Raw genomic sequence first — 22,432 nt, forward strand, 5'->3', positions numbered from 1 at the left:
CTCCTGAGCCTGAAGATCTTTCTTTGTAAAATGATGGGACTGGACTAAATAACATCTAAAAGACCTGTATGTTTCAGATCCTGTGGTCTCTCTTGGTCGCCTTACTGTTTTTTTGTTTTGTTTTGTTTTGTTTTTAACGGAGCAATGGGGTTAAGTGACTTGCCCAGGGTCACACAGCTAGTAAGTGTCAAGTGTCTGGAGGCCGGATTTGAACTCAGGTACTCCTGACTCCAGGGCCGGTGCTCTATCCACTGCGTCACCTAGCTGCCCGGTCGCCTTACTGTTGTCTCACTTAGTCAACCAACCAACATTTATTGAGGGCCAAATAAATGCTCTTCACTGTTCTGTTGGGAGGGCCTTCCATTTGACTAATTGTAAGTAGGTATGTTGTATTGTTAGTACTAGATACTTGTGGCATGGCCAAGTCTACTGGCCTAACTCACCTAATAATAATTTTTAACATTTATCTAGTATTTTAAGGATTGCAAGGTGTTTCTTTATACATTGGATCTGTATCACAACCCTGTGAGAACGTAGGTATTATGAAGGAAACTGAGCCTTGGAGTGCTTGGGTAGCTAGGTAGTAAAAGTTGGTAGGATTTAAACACAGGTCTCATATAATTGCAAATCCAGTGTCAATTCCATTATACAACATAATCTAATGCAGGTGCAGAGCATGCTACTTTATCAAGATTTTGCAAAAACTAGAATTTTAAAGTGGCAGATGTATTTTCCTAGACAGCTTTCCCTGTGTGTAGCCAATTAATACATCCATTTTTTAATTAAGGAGAAGTCTAAATACAGAGTGTTTCTGGAGGTAATCATTATTATAGGACTATTTCTTTTTGTTATTTGAATTGGCAAGGAGAAGTAATGCTTGTCTCTTCTTCAATCAGTGTTCACATGGGTAGAGTAGGAAGGAGACATGGGGTGGGGATGGGTCCAAGACGAAGAAAATAAAATGGCTTACGTCTTAGATCCAGGGGTTCTGGCAGGCACTCTCCCAGTCAGCCAACTGGATTTCATGGGCTTCATGTTGCCATGGTATCTGTGCTTATTAATTATGCAGAAAAGTGGTTCTGGGGTCCTGGAAAGCTTATGTCATCTTGAGGTTTTCGCCAGGATTTGAGATGACTCCTAACATGAGTTCAGGAATCAATCAACAGGGATTCCTGCACATCCAGCAGTGTCCTTACCCTGACCTAGGTGCTTATCCTGGATTCAAGATCCAGGAAGAAGCTATTCTTGGCTTAGCAAAATTAGGTCACTGCATTGAATGAACTGAGGATTGATTGGGCTGACAATCGAAAAAGAGAAAAGACAGAATGGCAGGATTTCTGGACATAGCAAGGGGGGGATCCTGTCTGCTTTTATATGTGTGGAAAGAGAAAAGCAGGGGACAGTTACACTGCTATTGAAAATGGTGTCTCTGTGTTTAAACACTCTGTGTGTGGGGTGTGTGTGTGTGTGTGTGTGTGTGTGTGTGTGTGTGTGTGTGTGTGCAGGGTACATGTGGCCACACACAAAAGGAAGAAGGTTGCCTTTTAAAGAACCTTTCCCAACTGATTATACCACATGCTGGGTGGGAACCCAGGACTGGACTAACTTGGGGGGGGGGGGCAGGGAGAATGAGTGTAAACTGATGTGTTTGTTGACTTATTCATGTGACTTGCAAGCCAAAACAAACAGCTCAAATGAACTTAGAGTGGGCAGTTCTCTGGATGAAACCTCCCTCTGAGAATGGTTCTTTTGTTTTTGTTGCTTTTCCCCCTTTCAGATTAATATGGAGATGTTGGATGTTAGCTCAGAAACTAAGCTAGTTTTGGGGGGAGTTTTCTTTTTCTTTTCGGTTATTTGTAAGTATCTTTCTCTATGTGTGCACACACCTAAAACATATGATATTGTAGTTGTTGTTTGTCCTTCGTTCTTGAAGAGGACCATGACATCAGGAAGTGATGTCATGACTTGCACTGAATTGGACGTGAAGAAGGGATGCACAAGGTCACCAGCCTCTCTCCTCCAGAGCCATCTGGGTCCAGTGGCAAGATATACATCCAGGATGACTGGAAATGGCTCCGGATGTTTAGGGCAATTGGGGTTAAGTGATTTGCCTAGAGCCACACAGCCAGTAAGTGTCTGAGGTGAGATGTGAACTCAGGCCCTCCCAACTTCAGGGTCAGTGCTCTATTTACTGCGCCACCCAAGTTAAGTCCTTCAGCATTGGGTGCCTTCCTGCTGTTGAAGAATATATTCTAGATAGCTTCTCATCCCCTAATATTCTGTTTTATATAAGTCTCATGGATTTTGTATTTTAGGCTTTGTGTTTTTTTAGGTGTGCCTCCCTACCCAAGAAACAGGCTGGTTGCTTGCTATATTTTAAGGTCTCAAAGGACAGGGATCATGCTGGGTTTTTTGTTGTTTTTTCTTTTGTTGTTTATTCTGTTAAAATATAGTAAACATTTTTATTTATAGTTTGGGGTTCCAATTTTTATCCCTCCTTCCCTCCCTCCCCTCCCGTCTCCCCAAGGTGGCAAACAAGCAGATATGGGTTACATATGTATGCAAAGTATTGGGTTTTTAAAAATCTTTCCGGGGCAGCTAGGTGGCGCAGTGGATAAGGCACCAGCCTTGGATTCAGGAGGACCTGAGTTCAAACTCAGCCTCAGACACTTATTAGCTGTGTGACCCTGGGCAAGTCACTTAACCTCCATTGCCCTGCAAAAAAAAAGTATTAGCAGAATGGATTTGTAGATTCGCACATGTCTAAGAGGAGAGAAGAATTTGAAACTTTACTTAAATTCATGTCTACTAGTAATCGACTCCCTGCAAACTACATTATTTCCCTTTTTTCCCCCCTAGAGTCCTTGAGGGAGGGAAAGTACACTGGGAAATAAAACATTCAATGAATCCTTAGAGTTTATAGTATGGCACAACTATGTCATGAAATGAGGCTGTAATGTTGAGAATAAGTAAATATTTAGTAATATTATGCTGCTAGAAGTCTGAATTAGTTTCCTTTTTATTCCTATAGAGGAATAAAAACAAAATCAGTGGGTTCAGAAAGAAGTTGAAGCTACTCAAAATAGGGGCAGCTAGGTGGCACAATGAATTGCAGTGCTTGGCTTGGAATCAGGAAGACGAGTTCAGATTCAACCTAGTACACTTACTAGCTGTGTGTTCAGGGGTACACGCCTCTATTTGCCTCAGTTTTCTCATCTTTAAAATGGGAATAATAACAGCACTTACCTTAAAGGGTTGTCAAATGAGATAATAATTGTAAAGCACTTAGTCCACTTCCTGGCACATAGTATGTGCTATATAAATGCTTATTCCTTTCCTTTCCCCATCTTAAATTGGAGAGATTTGTCAGAAGAAAAAAAAAACTACTGAAAGAGGTATGTTGTTAAAAGAGCATCTTCTGCCTTTTTTGTTCATATTTGTAAATTCAGGTTAGTTCCCTTGAGATTCAGACTTTGGGTTCAGGAAATCCCTGACAAATCTTAATATCCCACATTTTCTGATTGGACAAGCATCTCCTGAAAATCCCTTCACTAATTTTTTGCTAAGTAGGTAATAGGATAATGATGAAGGTCTATGACTTCAAAGATATAGGGAACTCTTGGATGAGGAAACCCTCTCTACCAGTGCAACTTGGCATCCTCTCTACAATTGAGAGTCTTACTTAAAACATTGAGAGAGTGTGACTTGTCCACTCACAGGAAAGGGAACCAGCATTTATATAGTGCCTAATAGGTGCTGTTATTAATCCCCATTTTATAGTTGAGGAAACTAAGGCAGGCAGGAGTTAAATTACACAGCCAGCTATATATCAGAGATGGACCTTGTACTCAGAGTCAGGATTTGAATTCAAGGCTTCCTGGTACCCAGTGCAGCTCCCTAGCTGCCATACCACACTGCTTTTCTCAATGAGCAGTATCAAGATTATAAAAGTTACTCTGCAGAGCCCCTGGGCAGGGAAATAATAGGTTATTGAAGTAATTAGATTAATTTGAAGAATAGACAGACAGGTAGATTCACAAACATCTCAAAGGCAAGCAGTTCCAGGACTGGAGTCAATATGACCTGAATTCAAATCCAGCCTTTGGCAAATTACTTACTATCTTTCAGCCTTGATTTCTTCAAAATATACATTTGCAAAATGGGAATCCTAATAGTACTTACCTCTAAGGGTTGCTGTGAGGCTCAAATGAGATACTATGTGTAAAGCAGTATATAAATATTAATATGATCAGCAGGGTGACTAGTCTCTGCCCCTGAAGGTCAGTTTTCTTATTTGTAAAGTAAACATAATGATATTCTTGTTAACCTATTTCATAGAGTTGTTGTAGAGAAGTAAAAACTGGTGATAAATGGGAGCTGCTCTAATTTTATTTTGTAGATGAAATTATGGGTAAAATAATCCCTCTGTTCTGGAAGATTAAAAATCCCATAATAGAGGAGATAGAAATCCTGTTGTTCTCAGAATGTTACTTCAAAAGCCCTTTGTCCCAATACATGCATAAGGAAATTTCCCTAGGTAGTAAAACCCAGGCCTGAGGAGAATAGCCTTTTTTTTTTTTAAATCACCTTTGTGTTACCCCTTTCCCATCTTCTCTGCAGCACCTCTCTAGCACCCTGAGGCAATTAGGTGGTACAGTAGATAGTGTGAGCTAGACCTGAAATCAGGAAAATTTATGTTTAAATCCAGTCTCAGGTCATTTGAAAGCTGTGTTATCCTGGGCAAGTGACTTCATTTCTGTCAGTTTTCTCATCTGCAAAATGAGAATAATGACCCTGGGTTGTTGTGAGTATAAAATGAAATGATATTTGTAAAGCACTTTTACAAAGCTTGAAGTGTTACGTAAATGCTGTTATTGTGATTGCTACCACCATCATTATTATTATACTTATTTTCACTTTTCCCAGAGATTATGATGTTCTATGACTTGAATCAAAATAGCATCATGGGTAGAATATTGTTATTGAAAAAATAAGCCTTGGGTTCAAAGAGAAATTTGGAGTCATTAAAAGAACTTTCAGCTTTCCAAAGGCAACCCAGCTGATTTGGATGGTCTACTTCTGCCCAGGATGGGCAGGACTAGATAGGTTCTCTTATTAGAGACCGTGCACACAGTGATGGAATCACAGACCCATCTGGGTTATTGCTTTAGTCTCTCACTTGAAATGTAGTTATCAGTTGTCTGAAAACCAGTTCTCTAGGAAATGCCCAAAGGCAAATTTTAGTGTTTAGGAGGAAGGTAATTGTTCCTTGATAATTTCCTGGAATATGGCGTCTAGACTCTTTTTCTGGTCAGGGCTTTCAGGCAGTCCAGCGATTCTCAAATTGTCTCTCCTGGATCTGTTTTCCAGGTCAGTTGTCTTTCCAATGAGGTATTTCACATTTTCTTCTATTTTTTCATTCTTTTGATTTTGTTTGGCTGATTCCTGGTGTCTCATGGAGTCATTAGCTTCCAACTGTCCAGTTTGAATTTTTAAGGCATTGTTTTTTTCAATCAGATCATGCACCTTCTTTTCCATTTGGCCAAATGAAATTTTTACTTTTTTTTTTTTTTTTTTTGGCTGGGCAATGGGGGTTAAGTGACTTGCCCAGGGTCACACAGCTAGTAAGTGTCAAGTGTCTGAGGCCAGATTTGAACTCAGGTACTCCTGAATCCAGGGCTGGTGCTTTATCCACTGTGTCACCTAGCTGCCCCCCAAATGAAATTTTTAATGAATTATTTTCTTCAGGCAATCTTTGTTCTTCCTTTTTCAAGCTGCTGATTCTTTTTTCATAATTTTCTTGTGTTGCTTTCATTTCTCTCCCTATTTTTTCTTCTACCTCTCTCAATTGATTTTTAAAATCCTTTTTGAGCTCTTCCAAGAAGGCCTTTTTGTCTTGAGACCAATTCATCTTCCCTCTTGAAGCTTCACATGTAGGCAATTTGAGAATATTGTCCTCATCTGAGTTTGTGTTTTGCTCTTCCCTGTCAACACAGAAGCTTTCAATGGTGAGAGTTCTTTTTTGTTTCTTGCTCATATTGCAGCTTTTTTTTTTTTTTCAAAGTTGAGGTCCATTCCTTGGAGACCCAGGTCACTATATCAAGATTCTTGTGCTGGGAGATAGGGGCTGTGTCACTGGCTTTCTATTCTGAGGCCTCTATGGTTTGTGGATTTCTCACCACTCTTGCGCTTGCTCCCAGTGCTTGTTCCAGGCACCTGCTGGGATGGCCAGGCCTGGTTGTGCCCATCCTATGGGTGCCCCCCTAGCTGGCAGCCTGCCCTCTCAGCTGGTGCAGCTCACTGCTGGCCTGCTGCACCACTAGCCAACCTAGCCAGGATCAAGGAGCCTTAGTTGCTTCCCACTGATTTGCTCCGATCCCCTCCATGCTGCACTGTGCTCCCCCTGCTCGAGTGAGACTGACCTTTCCTGAAGTCTTTTAAATTATCTCAGGTTGGAAGATTGTGTCTCTCTGTCTTTTTGTAGGTTCTGTAGTTTCAGAATCTGTTTAGAGGCTTGATTTAATGTTGTTTTTAAGGGAAACTTGGGAGAGCTCAGGTAGCTTACTGGTTTCTCTCTACCATCTTTGATAATTTTTAATAATAATAATAATACCTAGCATTTATATAATGTCTACTATGTGCTGGGCTATATGCTAATATTATCTCATTCAATCCTTACTACAACCCAGGGATGTAGGTGCTATTATCTCTATTTTACATTTCAGGAAACTGAGGCAAACAGATTAAGTGACTTGTCAAGGCTATATACAGCCAGTAAATGTCTAGAATTTGAACTCAGGTCTTCCTGCCTCCAGGAATTTCTTGAGTTAAAAAAAATCTTATAAATTTGAAGACTGTCCACAAAATGTTTGAAAATACAAAATAAGGAATATAATCTTACATGTGAGAAAGTAAAATCTTTTTTTTTTTTTTTTTTACTGAGGCAATTGGGGTTAAGTGACTTGCCCAGGGTCACACAGCTAGTAAGTGTTAAGTGTCTGAGGCCAGCTTTGAACTCAGGTCCTCCTAACTCCAAGGCCGGTGCTCTATCCACTGCGCCACCTAGCTGCCCCCAAAGTAAAATCTTAGTATTAAAAATGTAGAACCAACCAGATTAACAGAAAACAAATAAAATGTCTTTTGTTTGGGGTATTTTTCCAAAACCACCTCAAGTTCTGTCCCTTAGGCTTGTTTTTCTTTGTCTGCCCTGGCAGATAATGAATACACTGTTCTGGCTCTGTTGATTTCATTTTCCATCACATTTATTGTTTTTTATGGGACTGTAATCTTCCATCCCATAATATACCACAGTATATTCTGCCATTCTTCAACCATTGGACATAATCTTTTCCCACCAATGTTTTTTCTAATACAGATGAAGCGGCTATGGATATTTTTTTTACAGAAAAGTCCTTTTTCTCTGATTTGCCAAGTTTACATCATAGTAATGAAATGCCAAGTCGAAGGGCTGTGAATCAATATCATTGTTCTTATTATTTTGACACACTAATATATCACAGTATTTGCATCAGTTTAAACAGTGGTTTAAATCAGGTGTCATACACATGACCCATAACCCTCTCAAGTGAGGCCCAAACCAGATTAAAATGTAATTGAGAAATATTAACAATATAATATCACATTTTAAAACTAGATTGATGTGTGGCCCACAGGGATGCTTATGTGTGAATTCATGGCCACTGGTTTGTTTGTTTTTTTTTGCGGGGCAATGGGGGTTAAGTGACTTGCCCAGGGTCACACAGCTAGTAAGTGTCAAGTGTCTGAGGCCGGATTTGAACCCAGGTACTCCTGAATCCATTGCTGGTGCTTTATCCATTGCGCCACCTAGCTGCCCCCCAGCCACTGTTTCTTTTTGAGCTCCATACCACTAGCTTACATTAATTTGTTTTTTTAGTGAGGCAATTGGGGTTAAGTGACTTGTCCAGGGTCACACAGCTAGTAAGTGTTAAGTGTCTGAGGCTGGATTTGAACTCAGGTCCTCCTGAATCCAAGGCCAGTGCTCTATCCACTGCGCCACCTAGCTGCCCCCTTACATTAATTTTTTTTTATTTATATCATCTTCTTCTTTTTTTTTTTTTTTTTGGTGGGGCAATGGGGGTTAAATGACTTGCCCAGGGTCACACAGCTAGTAAGTGTCAAGTGTCTGAGGCCGGATTTGAACTCAGGCACTCCTGAATCCAGGGCCGGTGCTTATCCATTGCGCCACCTAGCCGCCCCCACATTAATTTTTAAATCAATGATTAATAGTTCTTCTTGATCATATACAGAATAGGCCCAAAGGATAGGTGGTTTTGTTAGCATGAGGAATTTCCTGAAAGGGAAATCCATTCACCAGCAGAGATCACACCCAATCTATAATTTAATAAATGTCTTAGGGAGTTGCTTGATGACTTGCCCAGGGAACCTAAGTCTTCTGACTTCAAGCCCAGTGCTCAATCCACTCCCCTACCCAGTTTACAGACTTTAGGGTGCTTTGATAGTTTACAAAGGGTTGGGTTTTCATTACTACCATTACACACTTTGCTGAGTCAGATCACAATTTCTCTGTTTCATGAGATGCTCTGGCTGAAAAGTTTATGACCAGGTGCCAAACCTTCTGGTGATGATCCATCTGTTAGTCCTCAGATGATAAACACATGGTCTGTTTTCAGGTCTTTGTTCAGTCAATCTAGCCTGTGAGGACTGAATCAGATCTTTGCTCTGCTAACATTGACTTAAGTTCAGCTCAACTCAACTAAATAACTGTGACCTTTGCTGCTGGGAAATAAACCAAGGTATGAAATGAAGCTGCATTAATTGCACCAGTGAGAACAAACAACAGGACATCATTTCATGCCTTCAGTGGAGTTTCCCCATCAGCATTCACCATACTCACTAGAGGCATCTGTGATAAGTGTTGAAAGAACAGTGGACTTAGCATCTGAAGATCTAGGTTCTAGCCCTACATAAGGCATTTCCCAACCTCTTTCTCTTACTGCTAGTGCCTCCTAAAAAGATTTTATATTTACTTTTAAATTTTTTTTAGTGAGGCAATTGGGGTTAAGTGACTTGCCCAGGGTCACACAGCTAGTAAGTGTTAAGTGTCTGAGGCCGGATCTGAACTCAGGTACTCCTGACTCCAGGGCCGGTGCTCTATCCACTGCGCCACCTAGCTGCCCCTATATTTACTTTTTATACAGGGTGTCCCAAAAGTCTTAGTGTGCTTAAATCTATTATTATCATCACTATGCATATTATTATTAAAGTCATCATCTTCAGTGGCAACCCTTGTGGGGAATGAATGGGACAGCCATATCCATCAATTGTGAGCCTAGCTTAAGTAGCAAGGGCCACTGATGGAGAGAGAAAAGGCAGAATGAGCCAGGTAGGTCAAACCATGACCACAACCACCTCCGCATTGACTGCTATCTCCCCTCAGATCCTGATGGGGATATCCCAGGACCTTGAACCCAAGAGCCTTGGGAATAGTCATGCTTCCAGACCAGCATCTTTGGCCATCATCCTAGGAAACCAGCTATGGGAGATGCAGCCTGCCCATTGATCCTGCAGGTGCTATAGCCACAGCTATTACTGAATAACCAGAAGGGAAAGTTCTTTTCCACCAAATCCTTGGCAGTGTTAAATAGTTCAACAACAGAAACTGATAGGTTTTATCTGAACTGCACAGTGCTTTGAACATAGTTAGAGCTTAATAACACTTACTAGTTGTGTGACCCTGGGCAAGTCACTTAACCCCAATTGCCTCACTAAAAAAAGAAAAAAAGAATGAATGCTTACCAAAAAATGAATGAATAAAAATATATTAAGCTCTAACTATGTTCAAAGCACTGTGCTAAGCCCTGAGGATATGATAGAAATGTAAGACAGTCCCTCACTCAAAGAGCTCACACTCTAATGGGAGAGATAAGATACAAGGAAAGTTTCAGTTGCAGTTCAGATGGAAAAGTCCCATGGTCCTTAGGACGCAACAGCAAAGTAGGTAGAAATATTTCTTCTTAATGTCATTTCTGCTGATAAAACCTCACAAAACTCAGGTACTCCTGACTCCAGGGCCGGTGCTCTATCCACTGCACCACCTACCTGCCCCTATTCATTCATTTTTATATATTGTTTCTTTTGGGAGGGGAGGGTTAAGTGACTTGCCCAGGGTCACACAGCTAGTAAGTGTCAAGTATCTGAGGCTGGATTTGAACTCAGGTCCTCTTGAATCCAGGGTCGGTGCTTTATCTACTGCAGCAACTAGCTGCCCTCTTATATATTGTTTGTTTGTTTCTTTTTTTTTGCGGGGCAATGGGGGTTAAGTGATTTGCCCAGGATTACACAGCTAGTAAGTGTCAAGTGTCTGAGGCCGGATTTGAACTCAGGTACTCCTGAATCCAGGACCAGTGCTTTATCCACCGAGCCACCTAGCCGCCCCTATATATTGTTTCTTATGGTAGAATGTAAGCTCTTTGAAGTTTTGCTGTTGTCTTTGTATGCTGTAGCAAAGTGCCTGGCCCATAGTAGGTACTTAATAAATACCTGCTGATTATTCACTGATACACCATGATAAGGCTTGAGAAAAGGGAATTCATAGGAGATATGTCATTATTAACAATAGCTGCCATATATATGTTTTCAAAGCACTTAACAGATCACATCTCCTTTGATGCTGACAGCAACCCTGTGAGGCAGGAATTACAAGTATTAACAATCATTTTTCTTTAAGATAAGGAATTGGAAGTAGTTGTCAAAACTAGAGCCTGGATCTTCAGATGCTAAGCCTGCTGTTCTTCCAACACTTATCACAAGATGCTTCTAGTGAGCATGGTGGATGCTGATGGGGAAACCCCATTGAAGGAGTGAAATGATGTCCTGTTGTTTGTTTTCACTGGTGCAATTAATGCAGCTTCATTTCATACCCTGGTTTGTTTCCCAATAGCAAAGGTCACAGTTGATTGGATCTGTTTTTGTAGACACTTCTGAGAGGCTTTATCAGTATAGTATCTGAATGCTCATTTCTTGGTACAGGAAATACCATGTAGGTTGGTGTGTGCAGTAGGAAGAAAACAGTTTTAAAGAAGTACTTCCCATTCTCAGAGTGTGCAGTGCCACCTGTTTTAAGGCTGAATGCACAATTGGTCATCAGAAGACAGCAATTAATCCCAGAGAGTCAGCTGGTCATCCCGGTCAGTTACTCTATTCATAAAAGGAGGAACATATTAGACTTCTCTGGACATGTCACTAGCAACAGTTCATGTCTGACAGGTGTTTTGAGGTCAAAGAAAGGTGCTTGTGAGACAATCCCAAATGTTCCTAATGTACAGATCAAATGCCAAAATCATAAAAAGCACAATGTGGGGAAAATCCCCACATTCTATGGCAGTGCTTCTTAACCTAGAGTCTGTGACCTTTTAAAAAATTTTATTAGTTTTGATAACTGCATGTCAACACAATTTATTTCCTTTGTAGTCCTTTATATTTTATTTTATGCATTTAAAAATGTCATTCTTAGGAGTGCACAGGCTTCACCAGGCTGCTGCATGGGTCCATGGTACATAAAAACAGTTAAGAACCCTTTCCTCAGGGGGAATCCAGATATTCCTTGAAAGAAGTGGAGAATAAAATACTGGGGAAATGGTTTTGTTAATGCCTTGGTAGTCAGTCACTGTGATGTCATTTGTTCTCCATGTTGAGGTGGCATGGTATTTATTCAATCATTTCAGTAAACCAATGTTTACTATGTTTCAGGCACTTTGCTGGTTCAAAAGATGCTAGACATCATGGTGTTCAATTCCCTCATGTTATAACAGGAAATCTTGCCTAAGATCATATGGATCAGCCAGTGTCACAGCTGAATTTGAACCTTCATCTCCTTTCTCCAAATTTAGTGTTCTTTCTAACATGCTATGCTACTTGCTCTATTGAAACCCATTATCATCTTTATTTGATGGTTGAGAAATAGGAACTTGAATGAAAGAATGAATAAAGCATTAAGCACATAAAGGATGATGAAGAAGATGAGCCTACTCTCCCCACAATTACATCCCCCCTCAGTGATGGCTTTGGAGGCTGGGTTGGAAGCAGGTCCAGTGGTTTGGTCTTCCCAAAGTTCTTAGGCTCCAGGTCCTATGCTGTCTTCATCAAGGTCTGAGGAGAGATAGTGGTCAAAGTTGTGGTGGTTTCACTTGCCTGGCCCATGCCACCTCCCTCAGAGGGACTTACTGCTTTAGCTAGGATGTCTTGCTTGCTCTGTGGGGAGCCCATTATGGACACATGAATAGCATTCTTTTAAGGACTGGTTAATTTCTGCCTATACACTTCAAATAGCTTCACAACTATTGGGGAGGGAGGTGTTGAAGAACATACTGCAGTTAAATGTTTTCTATTGCATAGTATTAATAGCTAATTGAAAAATAATAGTAGTCTTAATTTTACTCAACAGAATTGCTATTATTTCCAACATAATTAGGTTATAGTAATTTACATATGGTTTTAGAGAAGAAACAACTTTTGACATTATTTAATCTCATTTTCTAGTTAGGAAACCCACAATAGAGAAATAAAACCAGTCAAGTCCAAAATTACATAGCTTGTTTCTTAACATTTCCTTTATAAGACTTTTCTCAGTTTCAATTATTGATTTGGTTCTGAAAATATATGTAGACAATATGCTTTTGGTTCCTTTAAAACCACTTATGTATCCATCAATAGAGCTATCAAATTCAAGATGAAAATAACAGGATTATTTAGAGTAAATATTTTTAAAAATCATAGTAACTGAGTCAAACTTATAAAAATAAGAGCCATTCCCCAATTGAAAAATGGCCAAAGGATGTCAACAGGCAGTTTTCAGAAGAATTTGAAGCTATTTATACTCATATGAAGGAATACTCTAAATCACTGTTAATTAAAGAAATGCAAATTAAAACAACTCTGGAGTACTGCTTCATACCTATCAGATTGGCTAACATGACAGAAAAGGAAAATGACAAACACTGGAGGGGATGTGGAAAAATAGAGACACTAATGCACTGTTGGTGGAGTTGTGAACTCATTCAACCATTCTAGAGAACAATTTGAAACTATGCCCAAAGGGTCATAAAACTGCATACTCTTTAACCTAGCAATACTATTGTTGGATCTATCTCCCAAAGAGGTCAAAGGAAAAGGAAAAGGAAATTTATAGCAGTTGTTACTTTCTTCTTTTGGCAGCATGGCTAATATGGAAATATTTTGCATGATTTCACATGCGTAATTGATGTCATATTGCTTGCCTTCTCAATGAGTGGGGGAGGGACTGAAGAGAAAAGAGAGAATTTGGAATTCAAAATTTGAAGAAAAAAAAAAGAATGTTAAAGATAAACAAACAAACAAAATCATGGTTATTCAGTCTTCTATTTACATATACCCTAAACTGTAAATAGGGGTGAGGGATGGGGAAGTACATGGGATGAAATTGGAGCACTCACTGTCTAATCCAGGGAAGTTATTTTCTCCTCTGTCTTGCTGTATCTTATATTCCTCTCAACCATGCCTTCCTACAATTGCTATGAGGGGTTTTGATGAAAATATAGTGCTTGTCTGCTGACAGAGACCAGGAAACTAGACTAACCAAATCCAGGTTTTTATGATATTATTAGATTCATAAGCCATAAGCTCCTTGGGACAAATACTGTTATTTTTCATTTTCATGTCCGTACTACTCATCTCAGGGCCTTACGTAGAGGAAGGTTTGTGGAATCAAATGGCTTTCAATCACTTGTGTTTGAGGCCTCCACTGAGATAACCCTTTAGTATTAGGTATTTGGGACCTGGGACTAAGAGATTCTTATTCTCATGGAACTGTAAAACAGTAAAAATATATATGGCTAGCCAATATTGTAAACATGCAATTATTTTCAGACACACTTCCATCCAATCTGCTGTTACCATTGGCAAACAAGAAAACATTGTTAAATTTGTTCATTTGTCATTTTAGCTTGTCTTCTGAGTGTTCTTGGGATGGCTCATTCATCCTCTTAGGAGTTTCTTATCCTATTGGGGTTCTATGTCATTTTTCTGATTTACGTTTGTATCCGATCCTCAGGAGCAAAAGACTCTAAGTTCTGACAACATCTAGCACAAGTTACTGTTCAGAGAATGAAATATAGTAAACCCTCCATTGAATCTGTACTCTGGGTACTCCTGGTTGCATGAAGGTGATTGTGGCTCATAATCCTTGCCAGCAAGACCCAAGCTCAGGCAGGTTCTGCTAAGTTGGCAAAGATTTGAGATGGCTTTGTAGTGTGCTCCCTCGGTGTGAGGATGTCTAAGTGTGTCATCATTGGAGGATCTTTGGCCATAGCAATCTGTGAAATGGATTGGTTACATTCTAATCTTTGTAAATGTTCAGGATGACAGGAAATAACAACGATAATGAGAAACAGTAATAATACTCCTAAGCTTTTGCACATTCATTTGGTTTGTTCTCTAACTGGGTACTTAGCTTTGGCTTTCGTTGTGTTTACAATATGTTGAGTGCCTTGTGCTTCTTATTTCAAGTAGATTGTGTCACATTAACTTTTTGTGTTGTTTTACAGATACATTTAGACAACAGACTAGTAAATGGCCCCAGGTCAGAATCCATGGAAAACAGTAAATGTGGTAATGGTGAAAAACAAAGGTTGAAGTTAAACCAGAACATCCTTGGAAATGTACAGACCAATGAAGAAGACACCATGACAGGTATAGAAGTAGAGAAATGGTCAGAGAACAAGAAATCCCACTTGACCATCCATGTCAAAGGAGACACTGGTGATCCTGCAACTGAGACTGAAAACTTGAAAAACTCTGAAGACAATGAGAAAAAAACCCTTTCGAGTGACCTCATTGAGCCCCCCAAATTGTTTGCACAAACTGTTAAAAATGGCATTAAAAATGTATACTACTCACCAGCTGAAGCTGATGTGTCATTGAAAAAAGTCAAGTTTGAAAAAACTCCAGATTTGATTGATCATGACACAGAAAGCAATCCCCCTCCCTATTTGGGGAACACTACTAGCTCTGACAATAGAGCAGGTGCTTTGGTCCCTGGCATTTACCATGCTCACCTCAAGAGGGAAGATAATATTTTAGTGATACAGAAGACAGACTCGCTCTGTCCCTCTCCTCAAGACCCCACCGACATCTTTTTGAACAGTAATATCAGTGCCCAAGAAAATCCATCTCATGCGATCACATTGGGAAAAGAGATCAAACAAGGAGAAGTCCCTGAAAGCAAACCCATCAGCGAGCTAAAATATGATGATTCTCTGGTTGAGCCTTGTCTTCTGTCACTGATGAGAGACAGGAGGCTCACTCTTGAGCAGGTAGTGGCCATAGAAGCCCTCACTCAGCTATCAGAAGCTCCCTCTGAAAATTCTTCACCATCTAAACCAGGAAAGGATGAAGAGACTGCACAACTGACGACAAACTTGCTTCACAGCTGTAAAGCAATTTTGTGTTCTGTGGGATCCCCTGCAGGAAAAGACTTCCAAGATCCAAACTTAAAAATTGATTCCCTGGTCCTGCATCCCTGCCCCCCCTTGGAAAAGCAAGCTCCCAGGAAGCCAGTGCTCTACAATGGCCAAAATCATTCCAAATTGCACAATAGTTTAATGACAAATCACAGCACATCTAAGACACATGCATCTTCTAGAGTCACCAAGTCAGGATCCATCACAGAACCAAATTCACATTCCTCCAGGAATCACACCAACAAAGAAATTGTTCTTCAGGGGAGAATTACTGTTGGCAGGTGTGCCAAGAGTGCACATGGTTTACAAACAAGTAGCAAGTTGGCGTTTTGCAGGCAATTACAGGAAAGCACTAGCAAAAAGTTTGACTCCAAAAATCATTTGTCCTATAGGGATACCCCTCACAGTCAGATAGAAGAAGATGTAGCTGCCCAGTTGACCCAACTTGCATCCATTATCGAGTCCAATAATGCAAAGCGGGAGGAAAAAGAAGGTGCAAAGACATTTCCCAGGCTTGATGCACAACAAAAATACAACCAAGAACAAAGCTCATTTCAAGAGAAACCGCCTGTCCCCGTACGGAACAATCGTGGCGCATTGTTGGCAAAGCAAAAATCATCCTCCCACAAAAGAGGGAAATCTGCCTCGTGGAAACAGAGACTAAAGAAAAAGCCCCAAGCCAAGAGCAGTCAACAGAATGAGCAGAGTGAACGGGAGCGCCAGGCATGGCAGTATAGCAAGTTCCATGATCTCTGGGTAGGGTCCAAGCTTCGAAGATTAGGCTACATTTCCTCCCGTGAATTTCATGCCACAATGATAGAGCGAAACCCTTTACTTACCAAAGTTCCGAAGCCACTCACTCAAAGTACTTTCTCATCACAACATAAAAAACTCTTCCTTCCCCTCACTCAGATAAAATTCCACAAACACTTACCTGAGTCAGCACAGGAGAAAAGGAAGGAAAAACTGTTTGGTTTCGAAGAGATCACTGAACACACAACATTGGAGGCTATCAATGCTCCACCAGGAGGTGCGGATCCAGCCGGTTTGCACCAGAGTGGTTGGTCCTCTACAGACCCTCTCTCCCAGTTCAACTTATACACAAAGTCCCCTCAAAGCAGACCAAGTGGCAGTGTACAGGTGTTTACAGAAAATGGTAACAATTCTCAGGGACAGCAATCAGTGAATGTCAATCAGTCTCTTAATCAATACAGCCAGAGAGCGGGTGCTACAGCTGGTGAAGACCAAACACCGTTTCAGCAGGATGCGGAAGAGCAACCGAGGGGTCAGAGATTGCAAATGCTGCCTGCTTCCAGTTGTGACACCCTGGTGCCAGGCACTATAAAAACTCTCAGGAATGAAAATGCAGCATGCCCAGGTGGAGCAACCGTGGTGACATCTGACGGTTCAGGGCCAGTCACTTCACATAGTGTCGGTGACTTGGGGAATTCGCCAGGAAAGAACACACTGAGCTGTTTCCTTGAATCCCCAATGACCTTCCTAGACACCCCTACCAAAAATCTGATTGATACACCCACAAAAAAAGGACCGTCTGAACTGCCAAGCTGTAGCTGTGTTGGTAAGTGCCTTTTGATTAGGCTTTTCTCATATGGGGTTTGTTTTTGGTTTTTTTAATAAAGTATTTTATTTTTTTTCTGTTACATGTAAAGACAGTTCTCAACTTTTGTTTATACAAGCTTTCCAATTTCAGATTTCTCTCTATCCCTCCCCTCCCTCCCCCTCCCCTAGACAGCAGGTAATCTGATATAGGTTATATACATACACATAATTCATATGGGTTTTAAAGTAAAACGACAGAATTGAATGACACTTAGCGTTTGTATATTTAGTGTTTTGCCCTATAAAAGTCAGTCTTTTTCTAGCCAGTGACTCATGTCAGATTTGGTGGGTCTTCAGTGGAACGCTCTATATGAAAATGTCAGCATGACCCTTTCTATTATTATATAAACATATATAAAAACCTCTATACATATGTGTGTACACACAATATATGCATGTACATCATTAGTATGTGCCTATATGTGTATGTGTGTATACATAGTGAGTATATGTATATGTGTGTATATGGTATGCATATATGCATTGTGTGTCTATATACATACATACATTTGCATATACCTTTAGGGGTATTCAAAACCTTTAGTACTGTTCCCTTGATTTTAAGGAAGCCACTGCTAAAGTTGGAATTAGGTCTGCTATTTTTTGCCTGCCTCAAAGCCAAGTTTTTAAAAGCTAAATAAGCTTTAAAAGCTTATAGAAGCATATAATACATTTAATCATTTTTGTTGTTTTTGGAAAGGTATGGTGTGATGAGAATAACACTATACCTGGAGTCAGAAGAGATCTGGGTTCAAATTCTGACTTTGACAGATACAATCTGTGTGACCCTGGGCAAGTCATTTAAACTCCCTGAGCCTTGGTTAATTTGTCCTACAGGGCTTTTGTGAGGGAAGTGTTTTGTAAAGCTTAATGTATTATAGAAATATGTATGGGCATTATTATATTTATTCAGTTTATCAAGAAGAGTGGCTAGCTTTACATTTTGAATGATCTTTGATATGTTATTGGTGGATCAGCCATGTATAAATAGGCATTCTTGTCCTCACAGGGGCTCATTTCCTCCTACTTTTTCTAGGGTTTCAGAGAATATGGAATGTACCTTAGGTTGAACATTTTAATATTGCTTGGAATAAAATATTAGACACAGTATAATCCCTAGGTTGTAACAAGTTGAATTATTTAATCAACTTTGAATCTCCAGATATAGCAGTGAGAATAAATTTTGCTGAAGCAAAACACATTAAGGTTTGTCTCTACTTTTAAATCTATTTGGTCATTTCTGATGACTGAGTGATTGTTTTGTAGCCTTCTGTGACTAAAGACTATTAGAATTAAGGAATGGCCAGGGGATATTTGAGAGACCAACAATCCCACAATCTTGGGTTGAAGAGCCCTGAGATGTCCTGCTTCTGGGTTACTGGGGGGAGGGAATGGATCTCTCTGACAAACTCTCCCCCCCCCTTTTTTTTTTGGTTCTTTGTTTGTTTGTTTGTTTTTTTGTGAGGCAATTGGGGTTAAGTGACTTGCCTAGGGTCACACAGCTAGTAAGTGTTAAGTGTCTGAGGCTGGATTTGAACTCAGGCCCTCCTGAATCCAGGGCCGGTGCTCTATCCACTGCACCACCTAGCTGCCCCTGACAAACCCTTTTTAAAGCATTTGAAAATGTAATGAATCATGAGTAAAATGAGTGACTAAAAGTGATCACTGCCTCTAATCTGGTCTCCTATAAGTAAGTGGTATTTAATGTCAAAGATCATTGGATATAGAACTGATTTTAGTTCATTTAGGGCAACCCCCTAATCTTACATTTGTAGAAACTGAGGCCTGGAGAGGGAAAGTGACATGTCCAAGGTTAGATTATAAGTGGTAGGTTTGAACCAAGATCTAATACTCTCTGGTTTAATGTTATAACATAGTTTTATTAATCCTGAGAACAACTTAAAAAGTATAGAACAGAATCCCTTTTCCCTTTGTTAAACCAAGAAGGCAATACCTAAGAGACTCATCTATCACAGTAGTAGCGTAGAATTTGGTAAACACAAAGATCTATGTCCAATGGTGCTCAGTTACTACAAGTACCAGAAGGACCTCATTATCACAAAGAAATCTCATCTATATTTAACGTGGCCCCATGGCACAGTCCCCAAGGGCCTTATCTGTCATAATACAACTAATATAGTGTGTACTGGTAGAAAATGAGGAAAAGGGCACCCCCCCCCCCCAGCCCAAGGTTAAAGGTATTATTATTAGATGAGTAAGTATTGGCAAAATGCTTTAAACTAGGCTAGTGATTTATGTGGCACGGTCATTCTCTGAGGTACATTAGTGGTGTTTTCCTTTCATAATAGCAGCATCACAGAGTGATGAAAAGAATGCTGGATATGGTTAGGATAATGGGGCTTATTTCCTCTCCGTCCCTCCCTCTCTCTTTCTTCCTCCCCCTCTCTCTTTCTCTCTCTCTATCTCTCTGTCTCTGTTACTCCAGGCAATTTACTTTACTTTAGCCTCACTTTCTTTATCTCTAAAATGAGTGTAAAATACTGTACTTAGCAAAAAAAATTTCTTTGGAAAGTACCTGGTAAGCTTTACCTATGAGTCATTATTATTCATATCACTAAGGAGCTGCCATTGAAGTCCTCCTGATGCCTCATTTTGGCATGGAGATAACTCTGGGTTCTTTCAATGGCTATGCCAGCTAAGCATGTGCTGGAAAGGCTTTGAATGTAGAAGTGATGTTCGATTTGTATGATTCTGTCATCTGAGTTCTTTCCTCGATAAGATCAGAGAGTCTCATCATCAGAAGATGAATTACCAAGTCAGGACATTCTTGGCCATAGTACTGGGACCTTGGAACTGTGAGAGGGCTCTGCTGTATGTTTTTGGAGGGAACTTAAGCCTGAAGAAAGCCCAGGGAGATAGCCAAGCTCACCTGTTGTTGATAGAGGTTAAGACTAGAAGTCTTGTTAAATTCTCAGAGGAAAAACACTAATGAGTGAAGAGGTGCCATGAAGCTTGGGTAGGGAGTTGGGGAATGCTTTGAGATGCCATGTTACTGAGAGCATTGTGACTCTTTCAGTGGGATCTCAAATGGGGTGGCAGAGAGGAGATGGTGATGACTGGATTTTATCTGAGTCACAGAGTTAGAGTCAGAAGGGACTTGTAAGCACAGAAGCATAGTGTGTTGGAGCTAGACTGAGCCTTGAAGGTCATTTAGTTCCAACTCCTCATTTCATAGATAATAATGATGACTAGGATTTGTACGGCACTTTAAGGTTTGCAGAACACTTTATGAATATCATCTCATCTGATCCTGGTGGCAACCCTGGGAAGTAGACACTATTATTGTCCTCATTTTACAGATGAGGAAACTGAGGCAGAGTTAGGTAAGTGTCTTCCCCAGGATCACACAGCTAGTAAGTCTTTCTTTCTGACTTTTGGTCCAATGCTCTGTCCACTTTGCCATTTATATATGTTTCCTAGTGAGTTGAAATGACATGCTGAAGGTGACAGGTTTCTGTCTTTCTTGAAACTTTCAAATGAGACCAAGTAAATTAATCATCCAGAATTTCTATCATGGGAGAAGAAACCCAGGAAATATGGAAATGTGTGCACAGAAGTACAAATTATTGTCAATTCTTAAATTAGCCTCAGAAAATAGGGGGGGAAATCACTTTAAGATACTAGCCTTCTACCATTCAATATGTTTCAGGGCTACTCAGGTCGCTTGTTTTGCCAGCTGGTATGTGCTAAGGGAGTGCAGTCTCATTTTAATATGTTAGTCTGAGCTAAACATAATTACGAAGATTAATCTACTGCAAAAATTTTAATGCTGCCTCAGGCAGCTCTGGCTACCTTATCTATTTAGAACACAACTGAAAGACAGGAAGAAAGTAAGAGAGACATCTGAGCAGTCAAATTGGAGTTCTCAAAATCCATGTGCCAGAATTGATGGCTCATACTTCCTCATTAAGCCCCTCACACTTCCCTAGGACCCTTTGACTCACATATTACAAATAGACTTCACAAGCTTGGCTCTCCTGCCTCCAAACTTGTAACAGATTAGAAACTGGAAATGAGAGGGGTGCTATTAGAGGCAGCCACACCAACAGCAATAGGAAGTAACAGCCATAACTGTGATAAGGGAGGAAATGGGGGAGGAAAAAAAATCTCTAAAAAGCATGCAACTCCAAAAGCAAAGCAGTCTGGGACTACTTTCTGTGGAGGCAATTAGCTCTAAAGACCTCAATAACCCTTGAAGGCTTCGTTGTCCTTCCTTAATTGATTATAGGTTTTAAGGCTGAAGGACCGGAGAGATCATCTCGTCCAGCCTTCTCATTTTAGAAATGAGTAAACTGTGTCTGAGAGAGTTGAAATGACTTGTGTATAATCGCACTGCAAATAACAAAGCTGAGACCATGAAGATGACCCCAAGTAATCAACAAAACATTAAGTTGTACTCAGTATTTATTCTCTGTGCAAGACCGCAGATGTGTGTAATGCATGTCCAACACTGGCCAACAAAACCAGCACAACAAACTAGTTTGGGTTCTTGCTCATGAAGTCAGCAATCTGGGACAATGATCTTGTGAATGACCTGGTCCCGAAGGGTTCTGGATAGCCAAGGGTTTGGTAGATAATGCTTTCCAGGAGCCAAAGAAAAAGGATTTTGGATTACTCATTGTTTCCTTTGCTTGCATCACTTGCTTCCTTCTGTTTCTGTAGGTAATTCAATATTGACTGTAAAAAACAGTTGGTCCATAGGTAGAATTTAAAATTTGCTACATTTGTTAAGTTTATGGAATCAAGATGACAGTAAAAACTGAATCAATTAAAAAGCATTCATGATGACTTCTTCTGCCTCCTAGAAGAAATAGGACTTGAGGAATAGGATGCTGAAGAGAGTAGACAAGGGAGGTTCCAGTACTCCCCCTCTCATCTTGCTGCCTCTTTCATTGATCTTGGTACTTTGAGGTTCATGATCTCCTTAGCATGGGCACTCCCTCTACCAGTGTAGAAGGGTTGGGATTTTCACCCTAAGTAGATCTTAGCTAACCTGATGATGAACCTCTCTGCACTGGGTAGGTGAGGTATGTCTTTGGACCACAGACACACAGGCGGTCACTGGGCTGTTGAGTATATTCAAAGACCTTCTAGAACTTATACCATATTGGTGTTACCTTCAAGAACCCAGGGTCACTTTCACACCATAAGGAAGGGCTAGGGCAGGAGTTTGGTAGTAACTTAGCTGATCTGGTGGACTCCTGCAAGATCTCAGAAGTCACCAAAGCTTGATCAAGAAACAGGTTTCAATGTCTATAAAGAACTGGTTGTGATCCTCTGAATACATTCTTTAA

General features: G+C 40.3%; 1 protein-coding gene across 1 annotated transcript in view; it reads left to right on the forward strand.

Annotated features, from left to right (window-relative positions):
- Positions 1-22,432, forward strand: part of TET1 (tet methylcytosine dioxygenase 1) — a 162,675-nt gene that overhangs the window by 56,968 nt on the left and 83,275 nt on the right. The window contains exon 3 of the mRNA XM_043984934.1: positions 14,583-17,076. Coding sequence (XP_043840869.1) covers positions 14,583-17,076 — 2,494 coding nt within the window. The remainder of the gene's footprint in view (positions 1-14,582; positions 17,077-22,432) is intronic.

This window comes from Dromiciops gliroides, chromosome 2 (assembly GCF_019393635.1).
Source record: "Dromiciops gliroides isolate mDroGli1 chromosome 2, mDroGli1.pri, whole genome shotgun sequence".
NCBI lineage: Eukaryota > Metazoa > Chordata > Mammalia > Microbiotheria > Microbiotheriidae > Dromiciops > Dromiciops gliroides.